Source organism: Carassius gibelio, chromosome B18 (assembly GCF_023724105.1).
Source record: "Carassius gibelio isolate Cgi1373 ecotype wild population from Czech Republic chromosome B18, carGib1.2-hapl.c, whole genome shotgun sequence".
Classification (NCBI taxonomy): domain Eukaryota; kingdom Metazoa; phylum Chordata; class Actinopteri; order Cypriniformes; family Cyprinidae; genus Carassius; species Carassius gibelio.
This window is the reverse complement of record NC_068413.1, coordinates 13,485,875-13,511,680: the sequence shown is the minus strand read 5'-3', so window position 1 is coordinate 13,511,680 and position 25,806 is coordinate 13,485,875. Positions and strand designations below refer to the sequence as shown.

The window sequence follows — 25,806 nt, the reverse complement described above, 5'->3', positions numbered from 1 at the left end:
GGGATGCCTCCATCTGGTCAAGATTTTAGAAGCAAGCACAGATCCATCACTCCCCACGATATATTGGTCCCTTGTTGTATTTTTCCCCAAATTCTTAATTTTTTATCTTTCTGGATTGCTTTTTTTTTCTTTTTCTTATTCTTTTTACACACACACACACACACACACTCACATATATATATATATATATATATATATATATATATATATATATATATATATATATATATATATATATATATATACTGTACACACGCATTTTAGTTAATTAATTGAAATAATGATTTATTTAATTTTCCCGCTGTAATATTTTAGTTTTATTAGATTTTAATAGTTAAAAGGCATGGCTAATCAACTGTATTCATAAAATTTTAACAATTAAAATCTATTTTAAATTTCTATTTTAAATATAAGTTTATAGCTAAAAAAAAAGAAATGAAGCATAAAACAGTTAACAGTCATAAAACAGTAAAATTGTATCTTTTAAAATTGACTGAAAATGTAACAGTTCATTTTGATTTTAAGTTTGTCGGGTAAGTGCAGCTCTTCCCCTTAATTTATTTATCCAAAATGTGCCAAGTTCTGTGATATTCTGTGCTATACTGTACATTGCATTTTTAATACTGGAATTTGTTTGTGTTTGGAAATCAAACTCAGACATATCCCCAGATATCCCACATTGTGCATGCCATTTGGCGACTAGTATTGCGTAGCCAGACCTACAGACTGGAGGCAGAAAGTCTGGGAAACTTGGCCACTTTAAATGGTCAAGGCCTGCCCAAGAGGCCAAATGACTGATGGGTAAAGCAATCACATTTTGTTTTGTGCCACATCATGTTTAGGGGCATGGAAACGTCGCAACAACTACAGACCAGTGTGTATTACTGGGACATATTTTAAAAAGTCAATACCGCAGACTTTAAATATTTCACATACTTTTGAAAATCCAGCATTTAGTTGATCCTGAGAAGCGCTCATCATCTCAGTTGAAAATATGACAGCCTACTTCTTCCATGAGGGGGTGTGGCATCATGGCATCTTTGTTTCCAGGTGGAACGTTAAAGAATGCAACACACACATCTCCCGGAAATCCTGTATAATTCAACCAATCCGATGACAACTTTGAAACTCCTGAAGTTCTTCTAGCTAAGTTTGCCATATGCATCAGACGTTCAGCCAGCAGGCCGTGGGCATGACATCTGAGGCTGAAACTATTTGGCGACTTACTGAAAGAATAAAAAAAAGTCAATGTCATCAATGATTCTATTTCTACTGTGAAATAACTGAGAAAATGATTAAATATTCACTTGCTGATCTCAGAATCTCATTTGAATTTGTTCTAGATCTTCAGATGTGATGGTACAGTGCCTGGAAGCCAGTCTGAAACCAGTCTTCACACAAGAGCGCCTGACTGACTGGGCAGCTGCCGTCTGTTTGGAGCTCTGGATCCGTGCAGCCCTAGGCCTAGGTTGAAGCTCACACCTGATTCATGGCATCTCTTCTCGCAACTGCAGGCAATCTTCTGACAGCCTAACTAGGCCACAGCAACAGACTGAGCCATACCCCACAACCTCTTGTCATTTCATAATAATAAGAGCTGCTCAGCTTGACAAACAAATCTTCACATATTACTCTATCATATGTGCCCATACTGATTTTCTTTTCAGGCTACATATTTGTATGCAAGTCATAGACATACTTTGTATCCATGAAACAACTTGCTTTTTCAGTGCATGTGATGTGGTTCCACAGAACTCCAAAAATATTATTGAAACAACAATATACCCGAAGCTCAAGCTGAATTGCACAACACTTGCAATACAAAGGTCAGGGTTCAACTCCCAAGAAAATGATTTCTTAAAGTTATTTTTTGAAAGTAATATAAGCTGATTTGAATAAAAGCATGCAGGATTCAGACATGTGACCTTTATTAGTTATTTAAAAGCAGAGAATGGATTACAGTAGTGACAGGACAGGACAGTGTAGAGCTGACAGCAAGCAAAGTGGGAGAGATAGAGGGAAGCGAGATCAGGAAAGATGCTTGAGCTGGGATTCAAACTTGGGACGACCCGAAGTTCCACAACATGATATGTCAGCACAATGCCGACAAAACAGTTTGCTTATTAAACGTTGAAGTTGTCTGTTCATCATTCTCAGCTTTCAAATGCCTGACTAAGGTTGCAAAACTGAAACCCTGCTGTTTTAATAAATACTCAAGATGTTACATCTGCGTTCAGGAATTTTATTGTCTTTGTAATATTTCTCAAGTCCAACACACCTGCCTGCAGCCATTCAGGTGCACGAGGGGTGTTTATATATTGTTCTGTATTGTTTCAAGATCTATTAAAATGCTGGATATATTTGTCACAAACTCTAACAACTCAATACCACCTAATACCTTATTGATTTTGTGAAAAAGCCTTATGAATTCTTAATTAAAATTCCCAACTGAATTCTCTGTTGAAATTCGAGCATGTATGTGTCTTCTCACTCTCTATCACCAGATGTTGCCCCACTCCTTTGAGAAACTTCAATGCGTGCATGTGTGTGTGTGTGTGTGTGTGTTTGTATGTGTGTGTGTGTTTGTATGTGCTGCAGATCATGCGGAAACTGCTCTCTCCCACATTGACATTCAACCTTGTGCGCCCCTGCTGTCATGCTGTCAGCATCGTCACAGGCGCTGGCCCAGTCAGGAGAGTTCCCAGACAGACAGACCGGGCAAATGGGAGCTGTGGACTTCAGCAACATAACAACGGCCTTTCACCAAATGCCCTGCTGACCAGCAACCAGCACCATGTCAACCCTCACCACAGAAACCAACAGTTCCCACCACCCCCAGGGCTCACGCTGTCAAACAAATGTCACAAAATACAATATACATACAAACAGCCATATGGGCACACAAAGTGGCCCCAGAAAGTAGTTGGACACTTCAGTCACATTTAACACCTACATCAGAACTAATATCATTAAAAAGATTCCTTCATTGGAAGAATGCAATTATTTAAGCAACTCAAATCTCATTACTTTGACATTTTGCATCTACTGCAATGAAATCCATACAATTTTAAGTTTGACTTACAGTACTGTTCACAAGTTTGGGGTGGACACGATTTTTTATTTTAAAGAATATTTATTTGATTAAAGGGGTCATACGATTTTTTTATTTTATTTTTAAGATCATTATTTTGTGTATTTGGTGTAACAGAATATGTTGACATGCTTAAATGTTCAAAAAACAAATTATTTTTCAAATACTGTACATTATTGTAGGTCCTGTATGCCCCGCCTCTCTCAAACACATAGTTTTCTACAAAGTCCCTCCTACCGACCAGCATAGTCTGCTCTGATTGGCTAGCTGATCCAGTGCATAGTGATTGGCTGAACTCCGCAAGCACTGTAACACCCCTTTCTATAATTGCTGGCTTCATCTTTCAAAATAAATGTAAAGACAATTAATAATGTCCTTAGTTTTACCACCAGTTCAACTATAAAAAATTGTTCAGAAAAAATATATAAGAAATATATTGAAATATAGATAATTTATAACATTATACAGGTAAATATATTTGTTGTAACTTTATCAATTTAATTCATCCTTGCTGAATAAAATCAGCTACTATAAAAATCTTACTGACGCCAACAATTTGGAAAAGCAAGTGTCCAAATACTTTTTGGGACCACTATATACACCACTTTGAAAAACATGTTGGGAAAAACATGGCTAGACAGATGCAAATACACAAATACATGCTGTGGCACTGGCAAATCCAATGATAAAGCCATTGCCAAAGCCAGACACACCTGGGTGCTTTTCTATTACCAAGCTCTGTAATAATTCACTGCTTAAATTCAACACAAAATACAAAAATGAGTTGGTGACACATCAGGGCACTGCCAATAACACGCCTTCAAAGCAGTGGCGTAGCCAGGGGAGGGGCCATGGGGGCACTGGCCCCTCCTGAAAACTGATTGGCCCCCCAGTGTGCCCCCACATTTCTACTTGTCTGTCACTCACAAATTCAAATTATAATCTTTCAGTTTAGTAAATAACTCATGATTGAGTCGCGATGCTTCTCAACGAGGACTAAGAATAGCGAGCTGCTGTTTTCCAAAAAAAAAAGCACCTATTTTAAATAGCTGATGTTTTTCGATTAGCGAGTTGTTGCAGTGCAAGAAGTGTTTGGTACTAACGTTAACGTCTTTCGGTGTTAGACAGACCAGGTTCGATGACGATGTTATCTCCTAGAGCAGACCAAGATGCTAATCATTATATTTACTATGCTCCTCTGATGCTGAATTTAAAAGGGGTTTACTGCGTTACGATTTCGGCCGAACGAGCCGATAAAGGCAACAACGCAATTTAAAGCAATGGTTTTAAAAAAACTATAATAGCAATTCTAATAAAGTCATTATTGAATCATGCAGTCGATTAGCGACTTTTTTCACTCAAGTGAGGTGACGAAACAAATCGTGTAATGTTTATCTAACGCTCCACACTTAAGACTTTTTTTTTTAAAAGTCTATATGGGTGAGACACATGCAGAGGTGGGTAGTAACATTTACTTCGTTACATTTACTTGAGTAATTTTTCGGGGTAACTAATACTTTTCGGAGTATATTTAAAAATGGGTACTTTATACTCTTACTTGAGTAAATTTTTTGGGAAAAATCTGTACTTTTACTTCGTTACTGTGAGCGACGCACCTCTCGTTACTTTATCTTAATGCAATAAATGTTATAAATGCTTCAGTTTATTCCAAACGCGCCGTCTATTTTTCTCTGGGCAATGAGCGATGCCCATTCGCGAATGATTCATTCTTTTGAGTCAATTCTGTTCAAAGGCTTGATCAAACCAATTGGCAAACAAGTGAATTGGTTCATGAATCAGTTTGAAGGAGTCGTTTAGTTCCCTGAAGCAACGCGCTGAGCGTCTGAAGCGGTTCACTCAGAGTTGTAACGTTTATCATCAGCAGCGTTGAAAACGTGGCTATGGAACTGCACTGAATTGAAAGCAAATCTGCAAAGGCTATTATTTGCTTGCGATGGAGATCCTTATTAGATGAACGTGTGTGCTGTCTACTGTTTAACAGGTAATAACTTGGGCTACATTCGATTACAGTACACGATACCACTATGACAGTAGTTTGTTGTACGTGTGTGGCTTATAACAGAGGGGAGTCAAGTTGAATGCAGCTTCCAAAAGACAAAAAATAGCCGATTAAGATTTTATTAATTTTAATACAATCACACCGGTGCGAGTACGTTCAGCAAGTCATATCATCAGCTGCTAAATTCAGATCTGTGATCGCTTGCTGGCGCTGAGCCAGAGACAGACGTGTTTTTACAGCGCTGCGCATTATAACCAATCACACACGATTCTTTTGAATGCAATGGCCAATCAGAGGTGTTCCGATGAGTCATCGCTGAAATGCCGGTGCTTCCTTCACTCGCTCACTGACTGAATACCTCTTTCTGGCGAATCCTCTCGTCAGAAACAACAAAGTGCAGATGTGTGTACGAATCTATAATTAAGATATTGATTTCACAGTGTTAACAGTTTCAGTGATTTTAATGGGAGTTTCTGAGAGTGATTGCAATCTAGACTGTCAGTGAAAATTATCTTTAATAATGTAAATGTTATTTGCTCTCTTTCTGAACAATGAAAGATTAGTAGCAATATTTATATCACATTATATTAAATGTGAATTTAACATTGAAAGTTAAAGTCAGTCGTATTAAAAATATGTTATGGCATGAAACCTATATCTGTTACTTAAGTAAACAGACAGGGTTTTATAATAAATTGGAGTAAAGGCTGATGAAATATATACATTTACACACGCACACATACATTACATACATTTATCTATATATCTAAATAAAAATAGGCTCCGTATATATGACCTAAAGTAACTAGTAACTAACTACTTGAGTAGATTTTTTTATCCGATACTCTTTTACTCTTACTCAAGTAACTATTCAAGACTAGTACTTTTACTTTTACTTGAGTAAATATTTCTAGAATTACTTTTACTTTTACTTGAGTAAAGTTTTTGGGTACTCTACCCACCTCTGGACACATGCAAAAACATCGGTTTTTTTACTGGTCAATTTTGAGATTTTGGCCTGTTTGTCTTCAGTAACATGTCTTCTTTCAGACTTGTGGTGAAAAAAAAAAAAGTCCAAAATACACATATAGGTCTTTATTTTTCTACACCTTTAGTCTATTTGCGTCTGTAGATTCCTAATAAATTCAGTTGGCGTTCTAAATCACCATGGTGCTCCGCGATTGCTGTCTGCCCCTGCAAAGCTCTCTCTCCCTCTCTTCACAGAAGTTATTGACAAAACGTCATTTGATGACACCCAGAAACATTCTCAAAAAAATCATACATAATTATTTAATGCATGATTAAATAGCAAAATAAATAACTAATACTAAAACAACACTGGACTAATTAAGCTATTCTAAACTGTTTTATAGGATCCACATATTTTACATGTTAAATTAAAGCTACCTTTTTGAACAAGTAGCTTTCTAACAAAGTATGGATATATGATATTTTTAAATCAATATGCTCAAGATTAATTAGCCTTGACATAAGTAGATTTTGTTTATTCATCAATGCAAATTTACTGCAACTGCTGCTATGCAAATTGAATGGGATGTGGATAATAAACAAAAACATTATGAAATTATATTAAATTTATATTAGTTATATTAATTAATTAATTGTGTATTTATTTCTATGAATTATTAATGTTATTCTGCATTTATATAAATAAGGCTATTATATATATATATTATATAAGGCTATTATAAATAAATTATATTATTATTATTTGTGAGTTGTACACTATTCATACATTGGATTATTTTATTTATTACAGTTTTTCTTTCACTTTTGTAAAGTGAAAAGTTAATACAAATTGTATTTGATTTTTTTTTTATTTAGAGCAGTGAATAACTGCTATTAAAATATAATAGGGTATCACTGTTTATTACTGATTTTAAAGGTTACTGAACTCTTGAAATGATTTGGATATACAGTTCAAACAACACAAGATTGGCCCCTCTGTATTAATCGTGGCCCCTCTTGTGCCCCCCAGTTGAAAAAATCCTAGAATCGCCCCTGCTTCAAAGAGCCACTCTTCACAGCAAAACTCCTGTTGAGCAGAACTGCAAAAACATAATTTCTCAGAAAAGTTTCAAACCAAATGAGGCATTTGATTTAACATTTGAGTTCATATCGTAACACTTAACACCAGCCGAGCACTGCTTTCACGCTGTGTGTGCGCATACAATCCCATAAACAACTGCTCAGATTTGCTGCTCTGCTCAATGCAATTTCATTGCTCAAACCAGCATTTTATTTACAGAGAATAAACAAACGAAGTCACTCTTCAGCACAGAGCCTGGTGTGTCGGAAATAGACCATACGGGTCCACCCTGAGAAAGAAAAAACAAACCCAGAGAAAAGAAATATCGGCCCAAAAGATAATGTACCACTACGGCATTATTGGCTGGGAATTTTATCAGTTTTTGCTTGAGAGACATCGGTGGCAAAATACTCCCTCTTCACTGACGCATGGGGTGGGGAGGAGGGTGCTTATCAGAGAGAGGTGTCAGGGCAAAACATTGCACCGCAACGGCTAGATACAGCACTAATGCAAGCAGCTTTCCTGTCAGAGGAGATGGAGGCAGACACAGAATATGCTTGGTGAAGGAGATTAGATAAAAATAACGGGATCCATTCCCGTGTCGTCCGGGGTGTAGCGGGTATCCTGATAAGGGATTCAGATTTATGTAAGGAGGGAGCAAAAGGAGCAAATATGACATTTTGGAAATGAAATAAGGCAGAGAAAAGAGGCAGATATAAAGGTTGAGGCATTGGGGGGTTAATGTGAGCCCGGGAACAAAAGATAGCCATGTAAGGGTGCTACCGTGCTACACTGGCTGTTACAAAATGTATGACATCAAAATCAATTTTCTGTCGCATTTCTTTGCAGCCGTCATGAAAAGAGAAAGGTCTCTGTGCCAGGTTCTGCTCAACATCTTTGAACTGGTTCTATGATCTAAACAGATGCACTGTTACAAGGACTGTTAAAAATGTTATATAAATAAATGAATTACATGATTAATCAAATCAACTGCATACATACATATTAAATCCAAATTATTGTGGCAGTCGAAAGCTTTACATAGACACAAAGAGGATGTTCAAGCCAATATTCAGTTTTAGCTTCGTCCATACTGGAACACTGTATTAAAATACACTGACAGTTTCCTGCAATACTTATTCAGCAGCACCACAACACCACCACCAAAATGAAGGACTCTTATGAGCCAGGTACTTATTAGGGCTGGTTCCTTTTTTAAGACTGAGGTAAACAATGAGTCCGCACACCAGAAAATGCTCCTTAGCGATTTTAATGATTGCTCATCACGTGTAACGTTTCGGGCCCAAGCCCTTCATCATGTCTGATGTTACAGACACGTTACACGTGGTGAGCAATCATTAAAATTGCCAAGGAGCATTTTCTGGTGTGCGGACTCATTGTTTAACTTTGCAACTACTTGTCTGCCCAGCACCCAGTTTTAAGGTTTTGCATGTGCGTGTGCTGTACCTTTGAATTGTAGTCCTTTTTTAAGACTCTAATGGGCTGGTTCTTTTTATTGAACCAAACACATACAGTAAAACAACTGAACTTTCCTTAACAAATTACTCCTATAAAATGCTTCTTTTTATTGAATCAAAAACACACAATCCAAGCAGTGAAGTCTGAATCCTGAATAAATTATTCAAATAAACCAGTTATTTTAGTGAATTAAAAACATACATCAAAACAAGTGACGTCCGGTTCCTAAACGAATGACACCACTGAGCTCGTTCTTTTCATATACAAGTCAAGTCAAGTCACTTTTACGGTCACATCACAACTAGGGATGCACGATAATATCGGCACAATATCGGTATCGGCCGATAAAAGCTTAAAATGACCATTATCGGTATCGGCCGATATGAATATTTCTGCCGATGAGCCAAACCGATATTCTCCAAGTGAAATAATTGACCTGTTTTTCAGATGTGAATGTCTGTCTACATTTGTAAAATAATACATTTATGGTAGAATCAGTACAGAAGAGATACATGGATTTCTCTTCAGTAAAATTAAAGTTTAAATATATCAGTATATATTTGTATATATATCGATATCGGTATCGGCATCGGCCAAAATTATTTTGAAAATATCGGCATATCGAATATCGGCCAAAATCCAATATCGTGCATCCCTAATCACAACAGCACATGTGCCTTGGTGAGTGAAATTCTTGGTAGCATGCTCCAGAAATTGCAGAAACAATTTACATATAACCATACAGATTTCAACAGATGGCAATGTGCAATATGCACATACATCCCACATAGCAAATGGACTTGGCCCAAATGTGGCCTCAAGCTGGCACTGCTGGCCTTCTGTCGGCAATGGCATGTACCCCATTCAGCCAGAGCTGGGCCATGTGTGGCAATGATGGCATGGGGGGATCCGGCATGTGACCAATGATAAACAAGATAAATACAATATTGCATGATAATGGTTAAATGATCACATACATTTTAATGAAGTGTAGTATTGTTAAAATGTAGTCAAAACAGAATTAAACATTATCATTTCAAAATTAAGCAAATGAGTCAAGTGCATTAAACTGCACTTAATTATAATCTTATTACATTTTATATTATTATTTTCGGTACAAATAATCTTGATCCTTACATGAAAAGAAAGTGAACGAGAGTATTTAACCGTTATCATGTAATATTTAGGTTTACTATGGGACACACACTGATCTATAATAGAGAGTGGGGGCATATCATTTTTATTAGTATGCTGTCATGCACAAGCATTAAATAAAATGATCATGAAAGTATTTTATTTTTACTTGAATCCTGTATCCAATTGATGCTTGGTGTGAGGAACAGATCCAAATTCAAACCGCATTCATTGGCGATATGTCTCCTTCCTCTGTAGGTATAGTAACTATTTAAAAATGTGCCGTTAAGAAGTCTTACAACAAGTTTTACGGCAGCGATATCAAACTCTCATTGGCTCTCGTCAGTTTCATCAGAGATTGAGACATGCCGTCTTTCCGGTGATGCGTGTTTTGAATGAGAAACACACACCTTGAGGGAGTGGATCGGGATAGTATTTTCAGCATTTAACAACTTAAATTATGCCCTGCTCCTAACACTACTATTATATTCTGCCAGAGTGGATTGCAACTGCAATGTATTTTGCCATTCATTTTAATAATAATCTAGTGAGATTTTGAATGTACAAGCAGTCTGAAAACAGCAGGTGCTCCACATGGAGATCTGACCTCACCATCATCGAATCTGTCTGTGATTACATGAAGAAACAGATGAAACTGAGACAAACTAAATCCAAAAGAACTGTGGTCGTATCTCCAAGACGCTTGAAGGAACCTTCCTGCAAAGCTACCTGAAAAAAAAGTGCACTGATGTGCACAAGTAACAATAAACGCAGCATCTGGGTACGCGTTTTCCTGCTCACTTATATTCCCATACAGTTCCTTGAGTGCCTGGTCTGTGTTGGCTTGAGGGAGAATGTAAACAGCTGTGATTATGACCGCTGTAAATTCCCTGGGTAGCCAGAATGGTCGACACAGAAGCATATGAAATTCCAGATCAGGGGAGCAGAAGGATTTAATTGTAGTCTAGGTTTATTCATCACTCCACAAGTTGTTGATAAAGAAACAAATGTCCCCACTTCTGCTTTACTCTGTGAGCTCTTTCATTCTGTCAGAGTGGTGCACATAGAACCTCGATGGTTGGATCTGGAACCAGAACTCAAAGTCCGGTTTGTGTTTCGCGACATAGGAGCCTATTTTTAAAAGCGTGTGTCTGTCGTAGACAGTTATAAAAAACAACATCCAACATGCAGGACAACAAAATAACAAGTAAAACAAACAAAAAAAACTGCAAAGTTTACTCTGAGCTCGCAACATGGCCGCCATGCTTGGCGCCATCTTGGATTTGGATTGAGGAACAATCCAGCAAGTAAAGTCTGAATCCAGAATGAATGTCTCTAAGATGGTTCTTTTTTTCTGAATCAAAGACATAAAAGAAAACCAATGTAGTCTGATTCATGAACAAATGAACTGTATGATCATGTTGTTTTCAGTAAATCAAATCAAACAGTAAAAGTCTGATTCCTGAACAAATCTCTAATGAGACAGTTCTTTTTACTCAATCAAACTAGAGTGAATCAAATCTAATTGTGAGGGCTTTTCAAGTAATACTTCATTTTTTTGCAAGTTTAGTATTATTTAATCTAGAGTTAAGACCATTTAACAGATTACAATTGTCACTTTAAATTTTTCTAAATATGTCTTCAAAAACAAACAAAAAAAGTTTTGCGTGGTTCCCACTCCAAGTTCTCTGTAAACTTTTTATCTTATTTCACCAAAACCCAGACAGTTCTCTTCCCAAGTCAAGACGCCAGTTTGTCTCATCCGGTTGTGGGCCCCTCTATCATTCAACGCAAATAGAGCCTCCCAAAGGCCCTGGGCCATCCTTCTTTCATGATCAGAGCCATAGATTTGTAGCATGTTTTATTCATGAAGTTCTCTTTTGTACATGCCTGACCAAGTCTTTCCTCGCACACTTTAATCTGAGTAATCACTAGTGAGTTATGCATCTCTGCTCTTTCTTTTCGGTTCCATGAGGGACCAATTACAGGCTATTAAGAGAGAGAGACAAGACAAAGGCATGGGGAGGCGGAGACAGAGATGCAATCGTGATTTATAAGAAGCTTCCATGGTGCGATGGCTGCTTGACATAAACACCCGGATATGGTTTGTTGTTGCTCCTACCATCTTTTCCCTCTTAAATTATTCATGCTGCTCCACTAAAAATTGGTAACATAAATAGAGGCTTTAGAGCCGAGCCATTACACCACACCCTACGAGACCATTCCTGAGAGACGGCTTGAGAGCCAGTAAACGAATTTTCCTGTCTTCTTAGGGAAATAGCTCAGGGTGTGAAGATTTGAAAATCTCTCATTATTTTGCTCTCCGTTTGATCAGCCTAATGCTGGAACTAATGCAAGCGGAGAATTAACGTGCATTAGTTCTACTGAAGGCTAGATTCAAAAGCACAAGTTTTTTGTTTTTTTTAACAGACATCATTTGTTTCAGAGCAATTTACCCCAAGAGCCTGTGAAAAACATTGGTGTGCTGCATGCTCAATGGAAAGCTCTTATAAATTGAAGTCCATATATCTTTGACTTCACAGTTTGTCTTCTCAATCAGCTAATGCTTTCAAACATCTTGGCTTGATGGGCTACAAACAAATGCACACAACTTTACAAATGCTAGAGGACACCATTTGAAAGGGAGCTAAAGAGTTTTCAGCTAAAATAATTCAGAAGATCCTTTCAGCGTCAGTTGAAAGTCAGTCATTCAGAATGTCCACTTTGTCCTTTTCAAGTCAAACCATGTGACATCCTTGCAAACCACTCATGTCATTGCCTTGCAGTGTTGTCACCCTCCATACAGCGGAAAAAAGCCCCATCCGTTCCCTGGACTCTGATCAACCTTGGAGACAAGATTAATGGCTGAATAAAACTCACAAATGACTGGACACTTTTGGACTCTCATCCGCCCTCGATCCCCAAACGGCAAAACATGCATAAACACACACACAAGCTCACACACATACTTTCCACTCCGGCCTTGTCCTGACACACCTCAGGTTGCAAAGCTGCTGGGAGATTCAAGTTTGACTGACAGGCAGTCATTTTTTTCTCAAAGGGGGTGTCAAGGTTACTTTCCTTTTCCTCTGCATCATGCACAAAATGTAAAATAAAAAGACAGGGTCCTCTAGGGAAATAGGACTTTATAATCAAAGCTTATATCAAAAAGAACCAGGGAGAAAATATAATAAGCTAAACTGCTTTATCTAAAGGTTGTTGTTTTTTTCTTTCTGAGAAACAGCAACTTTGGATTCACAGCACACTGATTCTTGAGTTATGGAACAAAACAGTCAACAACAGTGAGAAAGAAAAAGGTTTAAGAAAAAGGATTTTTTTTTCTGTGCAGCATGTTTTGAGGAATTCACCTGTGTTTAGGTGCAATCTCTGCTGTTTTCATTGTCTCATAAAATGTGATTTCTCTATATGGGTCAACGCTGCTTGATACATCAAAAAATATTGACAAAATCCCTTCAAAGATTGAATTAATTTATACCACAGGATGGTTTCCAACTGATTTTAAACTCTGTCTATTGAACTGTCGCGACAGAAAATTGCCATATTTTGCACACCACACATGTAATAAACCCAATAGCCATTTTTTTGTTGTTGTTTTCAACTATAGATGCTACTTAAAAAGCTAAATAATTTTTAGACAATTTGTGTGATTGAATTGGGCATATGGTTGTGATAAGCACAATTACTTATAATTATATAAAAAAAAATATGCAACTCAACAGAGCCTGTATAATGTTATTCATTATTATTCAGGATGAAGACTTATGATTTTGCCCAATTATAAATTAGTTTTTGTAAATTTCAAAAGAGACATATCTATAAATGTTTTATAAGAGTGGTAGATATTAAAGGGATACTCCACCCCAAACTAAAAATGTTGTCATTAATCACTTACCCGTAAAACCTTAGTTCGTCTTCAGAACACAGATATTTTGTATATGAATAAAATAGAGACTGTTGACAAAGGAATTGTTGAATAAAGTCGTTTTTTTTTTTTTTTTTTTTTTTTTTTATAAAAAGTATTTTCGTCGCTTCTTTTGAGATGATAATTTTTTTTTTTTTTTGAAATGTATATATCGTTTTAATGGTTAAATTATTGTTAAATAAATAATGTTATTGTTATTCTGAAATAAATGGGTGACAAAAGCAATTATATCTCATGGTTTATGCTAAATTATACAGTAACCAGTCCATTAGCAATTAAAGATCTTAAATATTTAGCATATTTCATGAAAGATCCATGAGTTTAAAGCTTTAGAGGCCTACACTTAAAAATAAAGGGGCTTCAAAAGGTTCTTTACATTGATGCCATAGAAGAACCAGTATTGGTTCCACAAAGAACCATTCAGTCAAAGGTTGTTTAAAGAACCATCTCTTTCTTACCTTTTTATAATCTGAAGAACCTTCTTTCACCAGAAATAACTTTTTGTAAAACATAAAGGTTTATGGAACGATTTAAACAAAAGGGTTATTCCATGGCATCGTGAAGCACCTTTATTTTTAATAGAGTATATTGTGACCTTTATTTCTGCCTCCGGAAACGCATTTCCCACTAATCCCTAAAAAAAAAAAAAAAAAAAAATACTTCTGAGAAACAGAACTGGTATAAATGTATCACTTAAGTTAGACACGCCTAGTCATGAAAAACTAAATTTTGTTTCAGGGTTATTCTGCCTTTATCTGTCCATGAACTTTCATTTCAAATAAAAATCAAAATCATCTCAGCACCCCAAAAGTTACTGGGCGAAAAAAATGACAAGGAGGGACGTGAGAAGATATGACCCTGAGAGCATGAAAAAGGAGACAGGAAGAATGAATTGCCGCACCATTCCTTCCATCTTTAATAACTCTCTTATTTAAAAAAAAAAAAAAAAAAAAAAGAAAGCAGCAGCCTGAACCAAGGCCAAGATTTGCTGTGTGTCTTTTATGAGATCTAATGAATATACAGTTTTTGTAAATTGCCAATCATGCCATTCACCAGAACATTTCTATGCTGGCTTGCAAAATCTCTGCCTTTACTTCCCCAGTAACCAGATATCCCTTGGTGCTTTTGTTTTTATCTAAATTAGTAATGTCAGCGCTACAGCGAGAAACATTTTTGGTGGGGAAGCTATATTCATTTAACCAAGGCATCCCGTTTTCAAATAAACCTCATTCCACTCTGCTTTGATTGGAAATTGAGGATTTTGGTAGTACTAGAAAGGGTTTCTCAACAGGGATCAAAATCAAAGAACTGAACCGTTTCAGTACTGATTCCAGTTTTTTTTTTTTTTTTTTTTTTTTTCATCAACACATATTTGGAAAAGAAATGCAACTTCATTCATAAATGATGCATAATAACAATAGCATTTTAAAAATATATATTATCAAATGGTGTGCATATGGTAGACAGACTTTAGAATTCTGTCATTTTAGGGGCTGCATACATGTTAACCAATAACTGGCCTCATATATTAAACAACATTATTAAACAAACAACATTTGAACAGATTTCACCAATTTATGTAACTTGAAAAGTAATTTGTTTGGAAGCCACTGTCTTTGATTCACTACAAAGCATCTCATTAAAGTCATTTGTTTGGGAATCAGACTACATTACTTGTGCTGTTTTTTACTAACAAAAAATGGTTCATATGTTGTGGAAAATGTGCAAAACTATTTTTTTTAGACTGTAGATTCAATAGCGATAGTTTGAGTTGACTGAGTTTTCCGTCTGGACTGGAAGATACATGATCCAAACAAACAACATTTCAGTTCCAAAATGGAACTGCTTCTAAATAACAGGTTCTTGCTTCCCACATTCTTTTCAGGGCAAGTGAGAGGTTTGTGCGCTGTCTTAAACTCTACGTTTTTGACAGTTCAATTCACTCCTATGGCGACAAAAAACAGACATGCTTCAATGTCTGCGTAACATAAATGCAGAGCACCCAATGCAATACTTCACACCACTCACTTCCTGTGGGCATTAATTTTAAGTTAAAGCACAGTCTGTAGAGCTCTCTGTTTAAACAGCTTAATCGCCAACCTCTCTCTCCCACTCTATTCAGTGGAAGCGCAGGCGATGCAGGGCTTCAAACTTCTAGCTGGGAAAGGCATCCATCTCTCCTTCCTGTTCTGAAACAGTTCCCGCTGTTTATTTATTTATATGTCCCTTACAATCCTATTAGAGTGTTTATAAGACATGGCTTTATGATTCCTGCTATAATTCTGCAAAGTCTGCTAAGAGGTTTTGCATATTCATTCATGACTCTTCATAGTGGCACACAAGTCATTTTCATATTCAGAAGCTGACTGAAAAGATCCGCAGGGTTATTATCATTGATTAAAACTAAACTAAAAGCATAAAACCGGTTTTGTTACTTGAAATAACTTGAAATTTTCACAACTGTGTTTTGCTTAGAAAATGCAACTGACTTCCAAGGCAAAAGTTGACTGCTACTTGCAAAAAAAAAACACGCTTTTAAAACGCGCTGTGACTAAAGCTTAAATAATATAAAATATTTTTTTTTACATTAACACTGCTGCTCCGTCTATACAATAAAACCACTGACTTAATTTGCATGCCTGAATGTATGCTGTGCTGATCAATGAATTTGTCTGCATCTCTTTATGAAAGCCTTTCTGCTGAAAAGAGGGAAAATAGCCTCCTTTTTTTCTCAATTTCGAGTTGGCATGAATGCCATAAAACTGAAGCTAGTTAGCAGGACATGAATTTCAAATCCTACAGTTACATTATGTGTGACTGTTCCCATCCCTATATAAAACAATGTTTCTGTGTCCTTTTTTTGTCTTTGTTCCAATGTAAAATTGTTCAGCAAGATGTTTACAAGGAACACATTAAGATTACGCTCAGGACTCTCAACACTGCATCCAATAATGTAATAGGCCTATGTTTGATAAGACTTATTAACAGTTAACTATATTAGCTAATATACTGTCATTAAAGAATACTTCTTAAGCATTTTTTTATAGTTCATATTGATTTTAAAGTTTACTAATACATTTTTAAATTCAAAAGTTATTTCTGTTTATATTAGTCATGAACTAATGTCATGAACTTGCAATGAACAGCTGTATTTTAATTAAATAACGTTAACAAAGGTTATTAAAAACTGTAACAAAAATATTACTTATGGTTAATGCATTAACTAATGTCAACTAATGGGACCCTATAGTAAAGTGTGACCATATATATGTTTGTATGTTTACATTCAAATCACAAAGTGTCATGCATTTCAGGACATTTTTAAATTGCTACAAAAATCTATCTTGAATATATTATACTAACTGTTTGCCAGCCTTCTTTTCATCAGGTTCTTGGAAAACACCAGGTGTCATGAGGGTCACATTCATGGAGATGTAGCTTTAATTTAAGGACCACATTGTTTTCAAAAGTCATTTTGAGATGATTTTGATTCGATGGACCAAAAATAGTGATATCCAGTAGGTGGTTTGTTCGCTTGTTTGGCATACTTGATTTGCGACCCAGTTTATGTGCTGCCAAATATTTTCTCATCCAAATTCGAGGAGGCACTGCCTTGGAGAAAACACCCCTGACACCGACGGCCTAAACAGAGGATGGATGCAGTTGTGATGTTGACATTTTCAAAAATGGTCCGGGTGGTAATCGTCCTTGTAGATCACCAGGTGTCTTAATTAGTTTTATATTCGACGTGGCAAAGCAAGGTTCTGTTTATTGTTAATTTACTTTTGTGACTATTTGACAGCCTGCTTGGTTGCCATGGCGTTCTGATTACAGTATGCCTCGCGAATTTTAATTTTCACTCTGTCAAGGCAAGAGCACAGGACAACCGCCTCTCCCCACTAACCACCAATCTACCCCAATCTGCATGCACATCCTCACACGTATGACATTGTCTGTGCATTCAGAACGTCTCTAGAGAATCTTCCTTTCTGACTGGCTTATCTCATCAAAGCCACGGTCCTACAAAATATCCCTTGCATGAGGAATACGCATATTCAGATCATCCATGGTTGATCTGGCCGCAGAAACCTGCAAGGGCTAAAATGCTCCATTCTTTATTAATGCATACTACGTAGGTCAAGATGAAATAATAATAATTTTTAAATGTCATTTTCTATATTGCACATTAAAGGAATATTCTAAATTCCATTGTTCTAAATATTTAAGACAAGTTCAACCAACAGCATTTAGAATGATGTTGATATCAAATTATTTTTTGCTATAAAAATTGTTTCACTCTCGTTTGATGATAGATGGATGGATAGATGTATGGATGTATAACTTTTACATTTTTAATTACTGTTAAAATGCATCATTTTTACATCTGCTTTAGTGTTTTAGTTTCTAAAACATTACATTGGCTTGGCGGCAAAACTGGAAACTGGGTATAGATTTACATAGAAGGTTATTTTTCACACTACAATTATATGAACACACATATTGTTTAAGTCTTGTTGCAATACTGTTTGAATACTGAGTATTTTAAAGGATTTAACACTTAGACCTCATTCGCTTCCACTCTAAGCTGTAAGACAGATTTATTTAAAATAAAAAAAGCAGAGACAAGTTGAAATTCATTTTTATGCTAAGTACTGTAGCACTGTGCCAAAATGCTGTCGATCGAGTTTAACTTGGACTGAACTCAGAATATTCCTTTAATATACAATGAATCATGCTCCTTTCAGTCGGGTAAAATATGAATTAAAGGAATTTCAAATCATAAATAAAGCTTAAATGTAATCACAAGTTCTAACAGAAATCTTCCGGCGCAAATAACAGACGCGACCCAAGGAGAGAAAGAGGTCTGTAAGGTGGCTGCCATGCACCACGTAGGTGAGCACAGACTAATGTTGGACCTTTTCCATTTACTACTCACGATGCCAAGCACTCAGGGTGCGGTTACGCATGGGCACCTCTGGATCTGCCAACAAATCTGTTCTATTCTCCAGCCTGGCACATGCTCCTCTCCACTCTCAATGCAAGCTTGAGATACAGCCACAGCAGTTCCTTATTCTTTAGAATCTATCAGTGAAACATACAGGGAGAGGCTGTCAGATTAAAGCCATTGCGTCAGGCTGGATATTTTAAGAACATTTTCAGAGGTTTAACCCCCAGGATGCTGCTGGAAAACACAAGACAGGAAAGAAAAAAAAACAGGAGTAAAAGAAACATTCCTCAAACCACCGTCTTTTGAAAAACTTTCAATCGCACGCAACTGGGTTAACCTGAATTGGAAACTATATTATCTTAGTTTGCTAAAAGAACGACGTGTTATTCGCACTACTAAGCAAAACACACGAAAGAAAGAAAGTGCATGACCCTCACTAATCAGTGTGTTCCCAGCTAATTCTGCTAGTACGCTCACTGACTAGAGTGATTCCTATCAAGGGAACAATCACGGGTGGCCATGGTAACCATAAAGCATCATGCAAGGTCATTATTCACACAAAGAAAGAATGGAATATTTCATCGCATCAGAGTAGCCAGAGCGTGAGGATATCAGCGCGAATGTTCAAGCCATTAAACCAAAAGATTTATGGGTAATGATCAAACCCATAGAGCACGGCTAGGAGACATACGACCCCCTCCCACCAGCCACTGTGTCATCGATCCACACCGCAATGAGTTTGTCTTCCCAGTCATTTTCCGACATGACACTGCTGCCTTCGAGGCTTTGCCTGATAAAAACAAAAGACTCAGGCTTCTGCAAGGGGGAAAACGCACATGAGCAATTACATGACCATTCTTGATCTAGATTTAAAATTGGAGATCCCCACCTTTCGTCTTACATTTATACCTTTGCGAATGCTCTTTTTTGACATTTCACTCACTTCACTGGAGGCAAAGTTTTGGCAGAAGAGGCTGCCACGGTTCCCCACATCAAAGTTTGAGTCATCAGAGAGAGAGACTGCGATCCTGAGGGAGACGCTGCAGGCATGCGAGCGGAACTGAAAAGCACTGACAGTTGTAACAGTGAACTATAAGCCACTTGAGCCGGAGAACCAAAACCCAGAGCCACAATATACAGGATGTGATAAAGAGACGTTTAACAACTTAGTTTAACACTTAACTCGAGCGGTGTGAATTTTTTTTTTATGGAAACACAGGAAATGATCACTCAATCAAAGGGTTCTGTTTAAAAGGGGTTGTTCATTACAAAATAAAAAATCTGTCTTCAAAAATACTCATGTGTGGAACACAATAGAAGACATTTATTTTGAAGGCCTTCTTTTCCAGTAAAAAAAATAAAGTTTCGTAACCTGAAACTTTAGGAGAACTAATTTCAGAATAAATCGAATTTTTATAAAAACATTTCGGTTGCACTTTATTTTACAGTACGTGTACTAACATGTACCTATAGTGTACTTACAGTGTATTTATCTAAGAAAGTTCTGGTAATACAGGGTAACTACATGGGGTAGGGTTAGGTTTAGGGGTAGGTTCAGGGTTAGTACCTAGTTATTACATAGTTATTGTAATTACTATAATAAGTACATTGTATGTACATGGGGAACAGGACTGTAAAATAAAGTGCTACCAACATTTCTTATGCACACCAAAAGGCTGCATTTGTTTGATTGCATTTATTTGAAAATAAAGTTAAAGCAGTAATATTGTGTATTAATATTATTTGACTTTAAATTTACTCTTATATGTATTAATCTATTATTATTATTATAGATTATTATTATTATTATTATTATTATTATTATTATTATTATTAGAAACCTTGATACGCTTTTGTAATTTATATATATATATATTTTTTCATTTTTACTTTATATAAAGCAACTAATTTAATTAAATAGTGATAATATAATAGACAAATTCAACATTAAATAAAACTTTCAAAATTATATGTGTGTGTGTGTGTGTGTGTGTGTGTGTGTGTGTGTGTGTGTGTGTGTGTGTGTGTGTGTGTGTGTGTGTGTGTGTGTGTGTGCGCGCGTGTGACCCTGGAGCACAAAACCAGTTGCATGGGAATATTTGTAGCAATAGCCAACAATACATGGTATGTGTCAAAACTGTCAATTTTCCTTTTATGCCAAAAATCCTTGGGATATTAGGTTAAGGTCATGTTCCATGAAGACATTTTATAAATTTCCCACCATAAAAACGTAATTTTTGATTAGTAATATGCATTGTTAAGAACTTCATTTGGACAACTTTAAAGGCGATTTTCTCAATATTTAGATTTTTCAAATTCCAGATTTTCAAATAGTTGAATCCGCCAAATATTGTCCTATCCTAACAAACCATCAATGAAAAGATTATTTGTTCAGCTTTCAGATTATGTACAGTATACATCTCAACTGTATATATCTAGAGAATCTTCCTTTCTGACTGGCTTATCTCATCAAAGCCAACAGTCCTACAAAATATCCCTTGCATGAGGAATACGCATATACAGATCATCCATGGTTGATCTGGCCGCAGAAAACAGCAAGGGCTAAAATGCTCCATTCTTTATTAATGCATACTACATAGTTCAAGATAAAATAATAATCATTTTTAAATGTCATTTTCTACATTGCACATTAAAGGAATATTCTAAATTCCATTGTTATAAATATTTAAGACAAGTTCAACCAACAGCATTTAGTATGACGTTGATACCAAATTATTTTTACCATAAAAATTGTTTCACTCTCGTTTCCTTTCTTTAAAGATGATAGATGGACGGATTGATGTATGGATGTATGTATAACTTCCACATTTTTAATTACTATTAAAATGCATCATTTTTACATCTGCTTTAGTGTTTTAGTTTCTACAACATTACATTGGCTTGGCAGCAAAACTGGAAAATGTGTATAACTTTATATATATAGCGCTTTAATTTTAAGCATTTTTATAAAGAAATTAATTAATAAAGCTGCTTAATAATATATATAATCTATAAACTAGTGTTTAACGAACAACAAGCGCACAGGCATGCCATGAACATGTGGCTGTGGAAGAATTCAATTACTCCAAATAAGTGAAGAGCAATAAGCAATTTTTGCGATACTTACGGGCTCTGATGAAATTATTCAGTACAGCTCTGTTTGGAGTAGGTTTCCCCAAACATCAAATGCTTATGCAGCATAATGTAATCATCTCTCTGTATAAACTGCTGAATAGCACAGCTTGCTGATTTATACATGTGTAGTTCAATACACTTGTCTGTTGAGCTTTGCAGACCAGTAAGCAGAATTGATGAAATGTTGGTGTAGATTGTAAGAAAGCGTTTTTGCTCTTGGCATGAGAGTGGTTTACTGCTGAGCTGGGATTCTGGATATCTAAATGAGAGCCGCGCAAACATAATTTATGACCATGTTTTTAATCTACGAATCTGAAGAAAGTCATTTAAAAATTGAAGGAAACATCAAAAAGTAGTGCTGCACTCTTAATATTTAAAAACAATATTTCTATACTCATAAGAAGTGAGAAAGTATGATTTGTGTTACATTATGAGCTCCATGCAGCTGTCCCTGATTAACTGTAACATGCTATGTTTTATGTACTAGAAAACTCTTCCAATTATTGATACACAGTGCAATTTTATAGACCATTTCTCTCAGAGTGTGTGATCTTTGGAAAGGTAAAACTGGCAGCCTCATCTTCATCTTATACCACTTACTATGAATACTGTACTGTGCTAAATTGTGCTTCGCAACTGAATAATATGTTGTTCAAATGATATAAGCACAAAAATAAACAAAGAATAGTAAAAGAGCATCACCAAAAGACAACAAAAGGTAAGACTTTTGTGATGACTAACACAGAGCTGTAGTGATGCTCAGTCTGGAGCAAATCAAGAGAAATTAGGGCAAGTTTTGTTTTCTGTACCACTTGAGTCACTGTTGGTTGGGATTTTTATGCTCCACTGCACTGTATCTCAATGGTTGGGAGTATGAACTTCATCTCTGGTGACTTGAATAAAAACAGACAAATAGAATAATAACTTTTCAAAAAGTTAACATTTTAAAAAACTGTTTTGTTTTCTTGTCAATAAGAATTTAAAGCAAATGATCTGTAGAATCACTCAAAAGAGCAGTAAGGTTATGGGTTTGATTCCCAGGAAAAGCATGAAATGAAAACAATTATACATTGAAATCAATTCAAGTCGCTTTGGATTTTACATGGACACCATGTAAACACAAGTCTGGAGATGTAAAAGGAACATGAATTAAAAGAGTTTTTGTATGATTTCTCTGTACAGTAAAACATTACAGGCATCATTGCCCTGTGGCAGTTTCAGTGCAGCAGCATCTTGGTTTGTATTGAAAAATTCCTTGTATTATTTAAAAAGGTAGTTCAAATGTGTGTTTGACACTGGTCTAATGAGAATCTGGAGATGTGATTTACAGAGACTGGCCTTGATAAATGTCTTGCATTAGTAAGATTAAATTCTCTTCATGTTATAAGATGACCACATTAATAACATTGTAAGATACTTTTCAACTAAGTGATATCATAATAATAAAATAATACAAAAATTACTGATATTTACTCCCATGTTTCATTAGTAGTTTATCAAAAATATTTTAATGTTTAAACTATTTTATTATTATTCATAAACCATAAAATACTTGGATTTTTGCTGTAAAATACAACAAAATGTTTTTATTAGTTTAAAAAAAAGTGTAAATTTCTTAGGTACTGAGCAGATGTTAGTTCTTGAAGTAGCTCGATATGCAAGATTAACATTATATTATAGGTTACAAACTGTAAAATATTCAGGCTCCAAAAGCTGTACCACACTGCTGAGTATCTGGCAACCAGAGCTTTTATTTAGTCGGTTATTTTTTTCACTGATGGATTTGCAATAACTCTTCCATACTAGTGGCACACAATGTGTGTGTGTGTTTGCACGCATGTTACCAATAACTGAATCAGTGTTTGTAATACAAGCATGTACTGTATGCTCTCGGGCCACTCCCTGGACAAGTCTAAAGGGCAGGAGTATTTTCAGAACAAATTTGCTATCAACAAGCTTTTTAATTTACCCCAAAAGAGCATAAAATGCCCCATAGATGATAAGTCAATGGTGAAATATTGGCTGAGTGCTCACTGACCTTTCCCGTGCTCTGGGTTCAGAGAGGAAGATGCACGGCTTTATCAGTAGTTAAATTAATGATCAATCCTTGAAAACTCCCTGACTCTGCAAGACTCTTCCTGGCTTAGCCATTCTTCTCTCTTTATTCCTCATCTCAGATTCCTCCCGTCACTGCATAATACACACATACACATAATACACACATACACACACACACACACACACACACACACACACGCACGCACACAATCACGTTCTGCAATTGCACAGGCATCCCAAACCTTTGACTGCCACAAAACTTGCTCCTTCCCATTTAAGCCACAAACCCCTGCCACATTTCGCATTTCACGAAAAGCAAACGTCTCTGTTTTGTCTGCCGGCTAGCCAAGCCCAGAACAGAAGCAGGAAAAAGTTGAGCTCTTAAGCATCTTTCTCCTCGCTCTCGGTGCCGTCTCAATCGCTCTCTCCTTCTCTCTTAAGAGATTTTTAAGCACAGACAGAGGCTTTAACAGTAGCCTACATCACAGATGAATATAATCAGCTATTGTGTCCCCTACAGACAGACTGATGGGGTTGATGGATAAAGCCAGTGATGTAAATCTGCTCTTACCTGCTGTTGAAGCTTAAAGCTGGGAGGAGGAACAAGAGGTATACGGCACCGATGAATTTCATTGCTTTGTCTTGCTCTCATGCACTCGGCGTCTCTTTCCCCCTTTTTCTCTCGTTTGCTCGCTTTTCCCTTCTCCCTTCTCCCGTTCTCTCTCCCTCTCCTCGCTGGCTCACTCACCCGTACTCTCTCTCTCTCTCTTTTAGTGGTGCACACGCCGTGGCAGACAGATGCAACGCTGCGAGCGGTCTGTGTATGTGAAAGTGCGGGGCTCCTCAGCTTCAAATAGCTGGGACGGGGAGACGGTCAGATTTATTAATGGCCAGGAACCAGGGTGCAGGGGCGGGGGATCCAGGATCCGGGGAGGAAGACTGGAAAATGATTTGAGGTGGTGAGGTGATGTCAGCATCAATACAGCCAGTGGCTCCCTGTCTTTCTCTTCTGCGTTCCACGGCGAGATGAGTACCTGCTGGTGTGTCCCACATGATATCCATCTGTCTGCGTTATTACCAGCAGCCTTGGGACGGGGCAGGGCGATTATCTGGGCTCGCGGCGTGCAGGGTTACTCCACAAAGACTAAATTAATCAATTTTCGTGGAGATTACACTTTGATGGCAGGGTTCATTAGTTTGACATTTTGTTCTCTGTTGTCCGTCAGAGTAATTGATGAGACATTTCCCTGCTCACCATTTCATATTGTGAGATTAAGAGGGTAAACCGATCGTGATGAATTTAATAGTCGCTTTACCCTTCCGCCGTTCCACCACATCTGATGTCTCCATCCGGCTTCTCAAACCAGTGTTCAGTTTCTGGACACGAGGTTAGAAAACATCAAAGGTGTAATGAAAAGTGTATCAACATCAAAACAATTTATGAAATTTACCGTTGATCTGCATGTTATGGAAGGATTAGGCTTTTTTTTTCTTTTCTTAAAATTTTCTTCTACATTTTTTTATTTCTCAAATAATTTCCCTCAGCTGAAACCCATCCCTTTCTTACAATCTACCACAAGCTTTCCAAGCTTGGCAATCCATTCAAGAATTGATGGATAGAAAAGTCAAACCATACTTTCTTTTATTATTTTTTTTATTTATTTTTTTTGATGATCTGTTTCATTTGTATGTGGCAATTTAGAAGAAAATATGCAGCTTCTTCCATTAAATTGCAAATGTATAATGCTTAAAGGGTTAGTTCACCCAAAAATAAAAATTAGCTTGATGTGTTTTACTCACCCTGGAGGCATCATAGATGTATATGACTTTCTTCTATTAGACGAATCCAATCAGAGTTATATTAAAAATTGTCCTGGCTATTTGAAGCATTATCATTGCAGTGGGTGGGTGTTTCTGTTTAACATTCCAAAACACATAAAAAAACCCT

General features: G+C 36.5%; 1 protein-coding gene across 1 annotated transcript in view; it reads right to left on the bottom strand.

Moving 5' to 3' along the window:
* Window positions 1-24,872, bottom strand: part of LOC127977831 (leucine zipper protein 2) — a 123,807-nt gene extending 98,935 nt beyond the window's left edge. Inside the window, exon 1 of the mRNA XM_052582986.1 lies at window positions 24,430-24,872. Coding sequence (XP_052438946.1) covers window positions 24,430-24,491 — 62 coding nt within the window. The 5' untranslated portion in view covers window positions 24,492-24,872. The remainder of the gene's footprint in view (window positions 1-24,429) is intronic.
* Window positions 24,873-25,806: the final 934 nt, after the last annotated feature.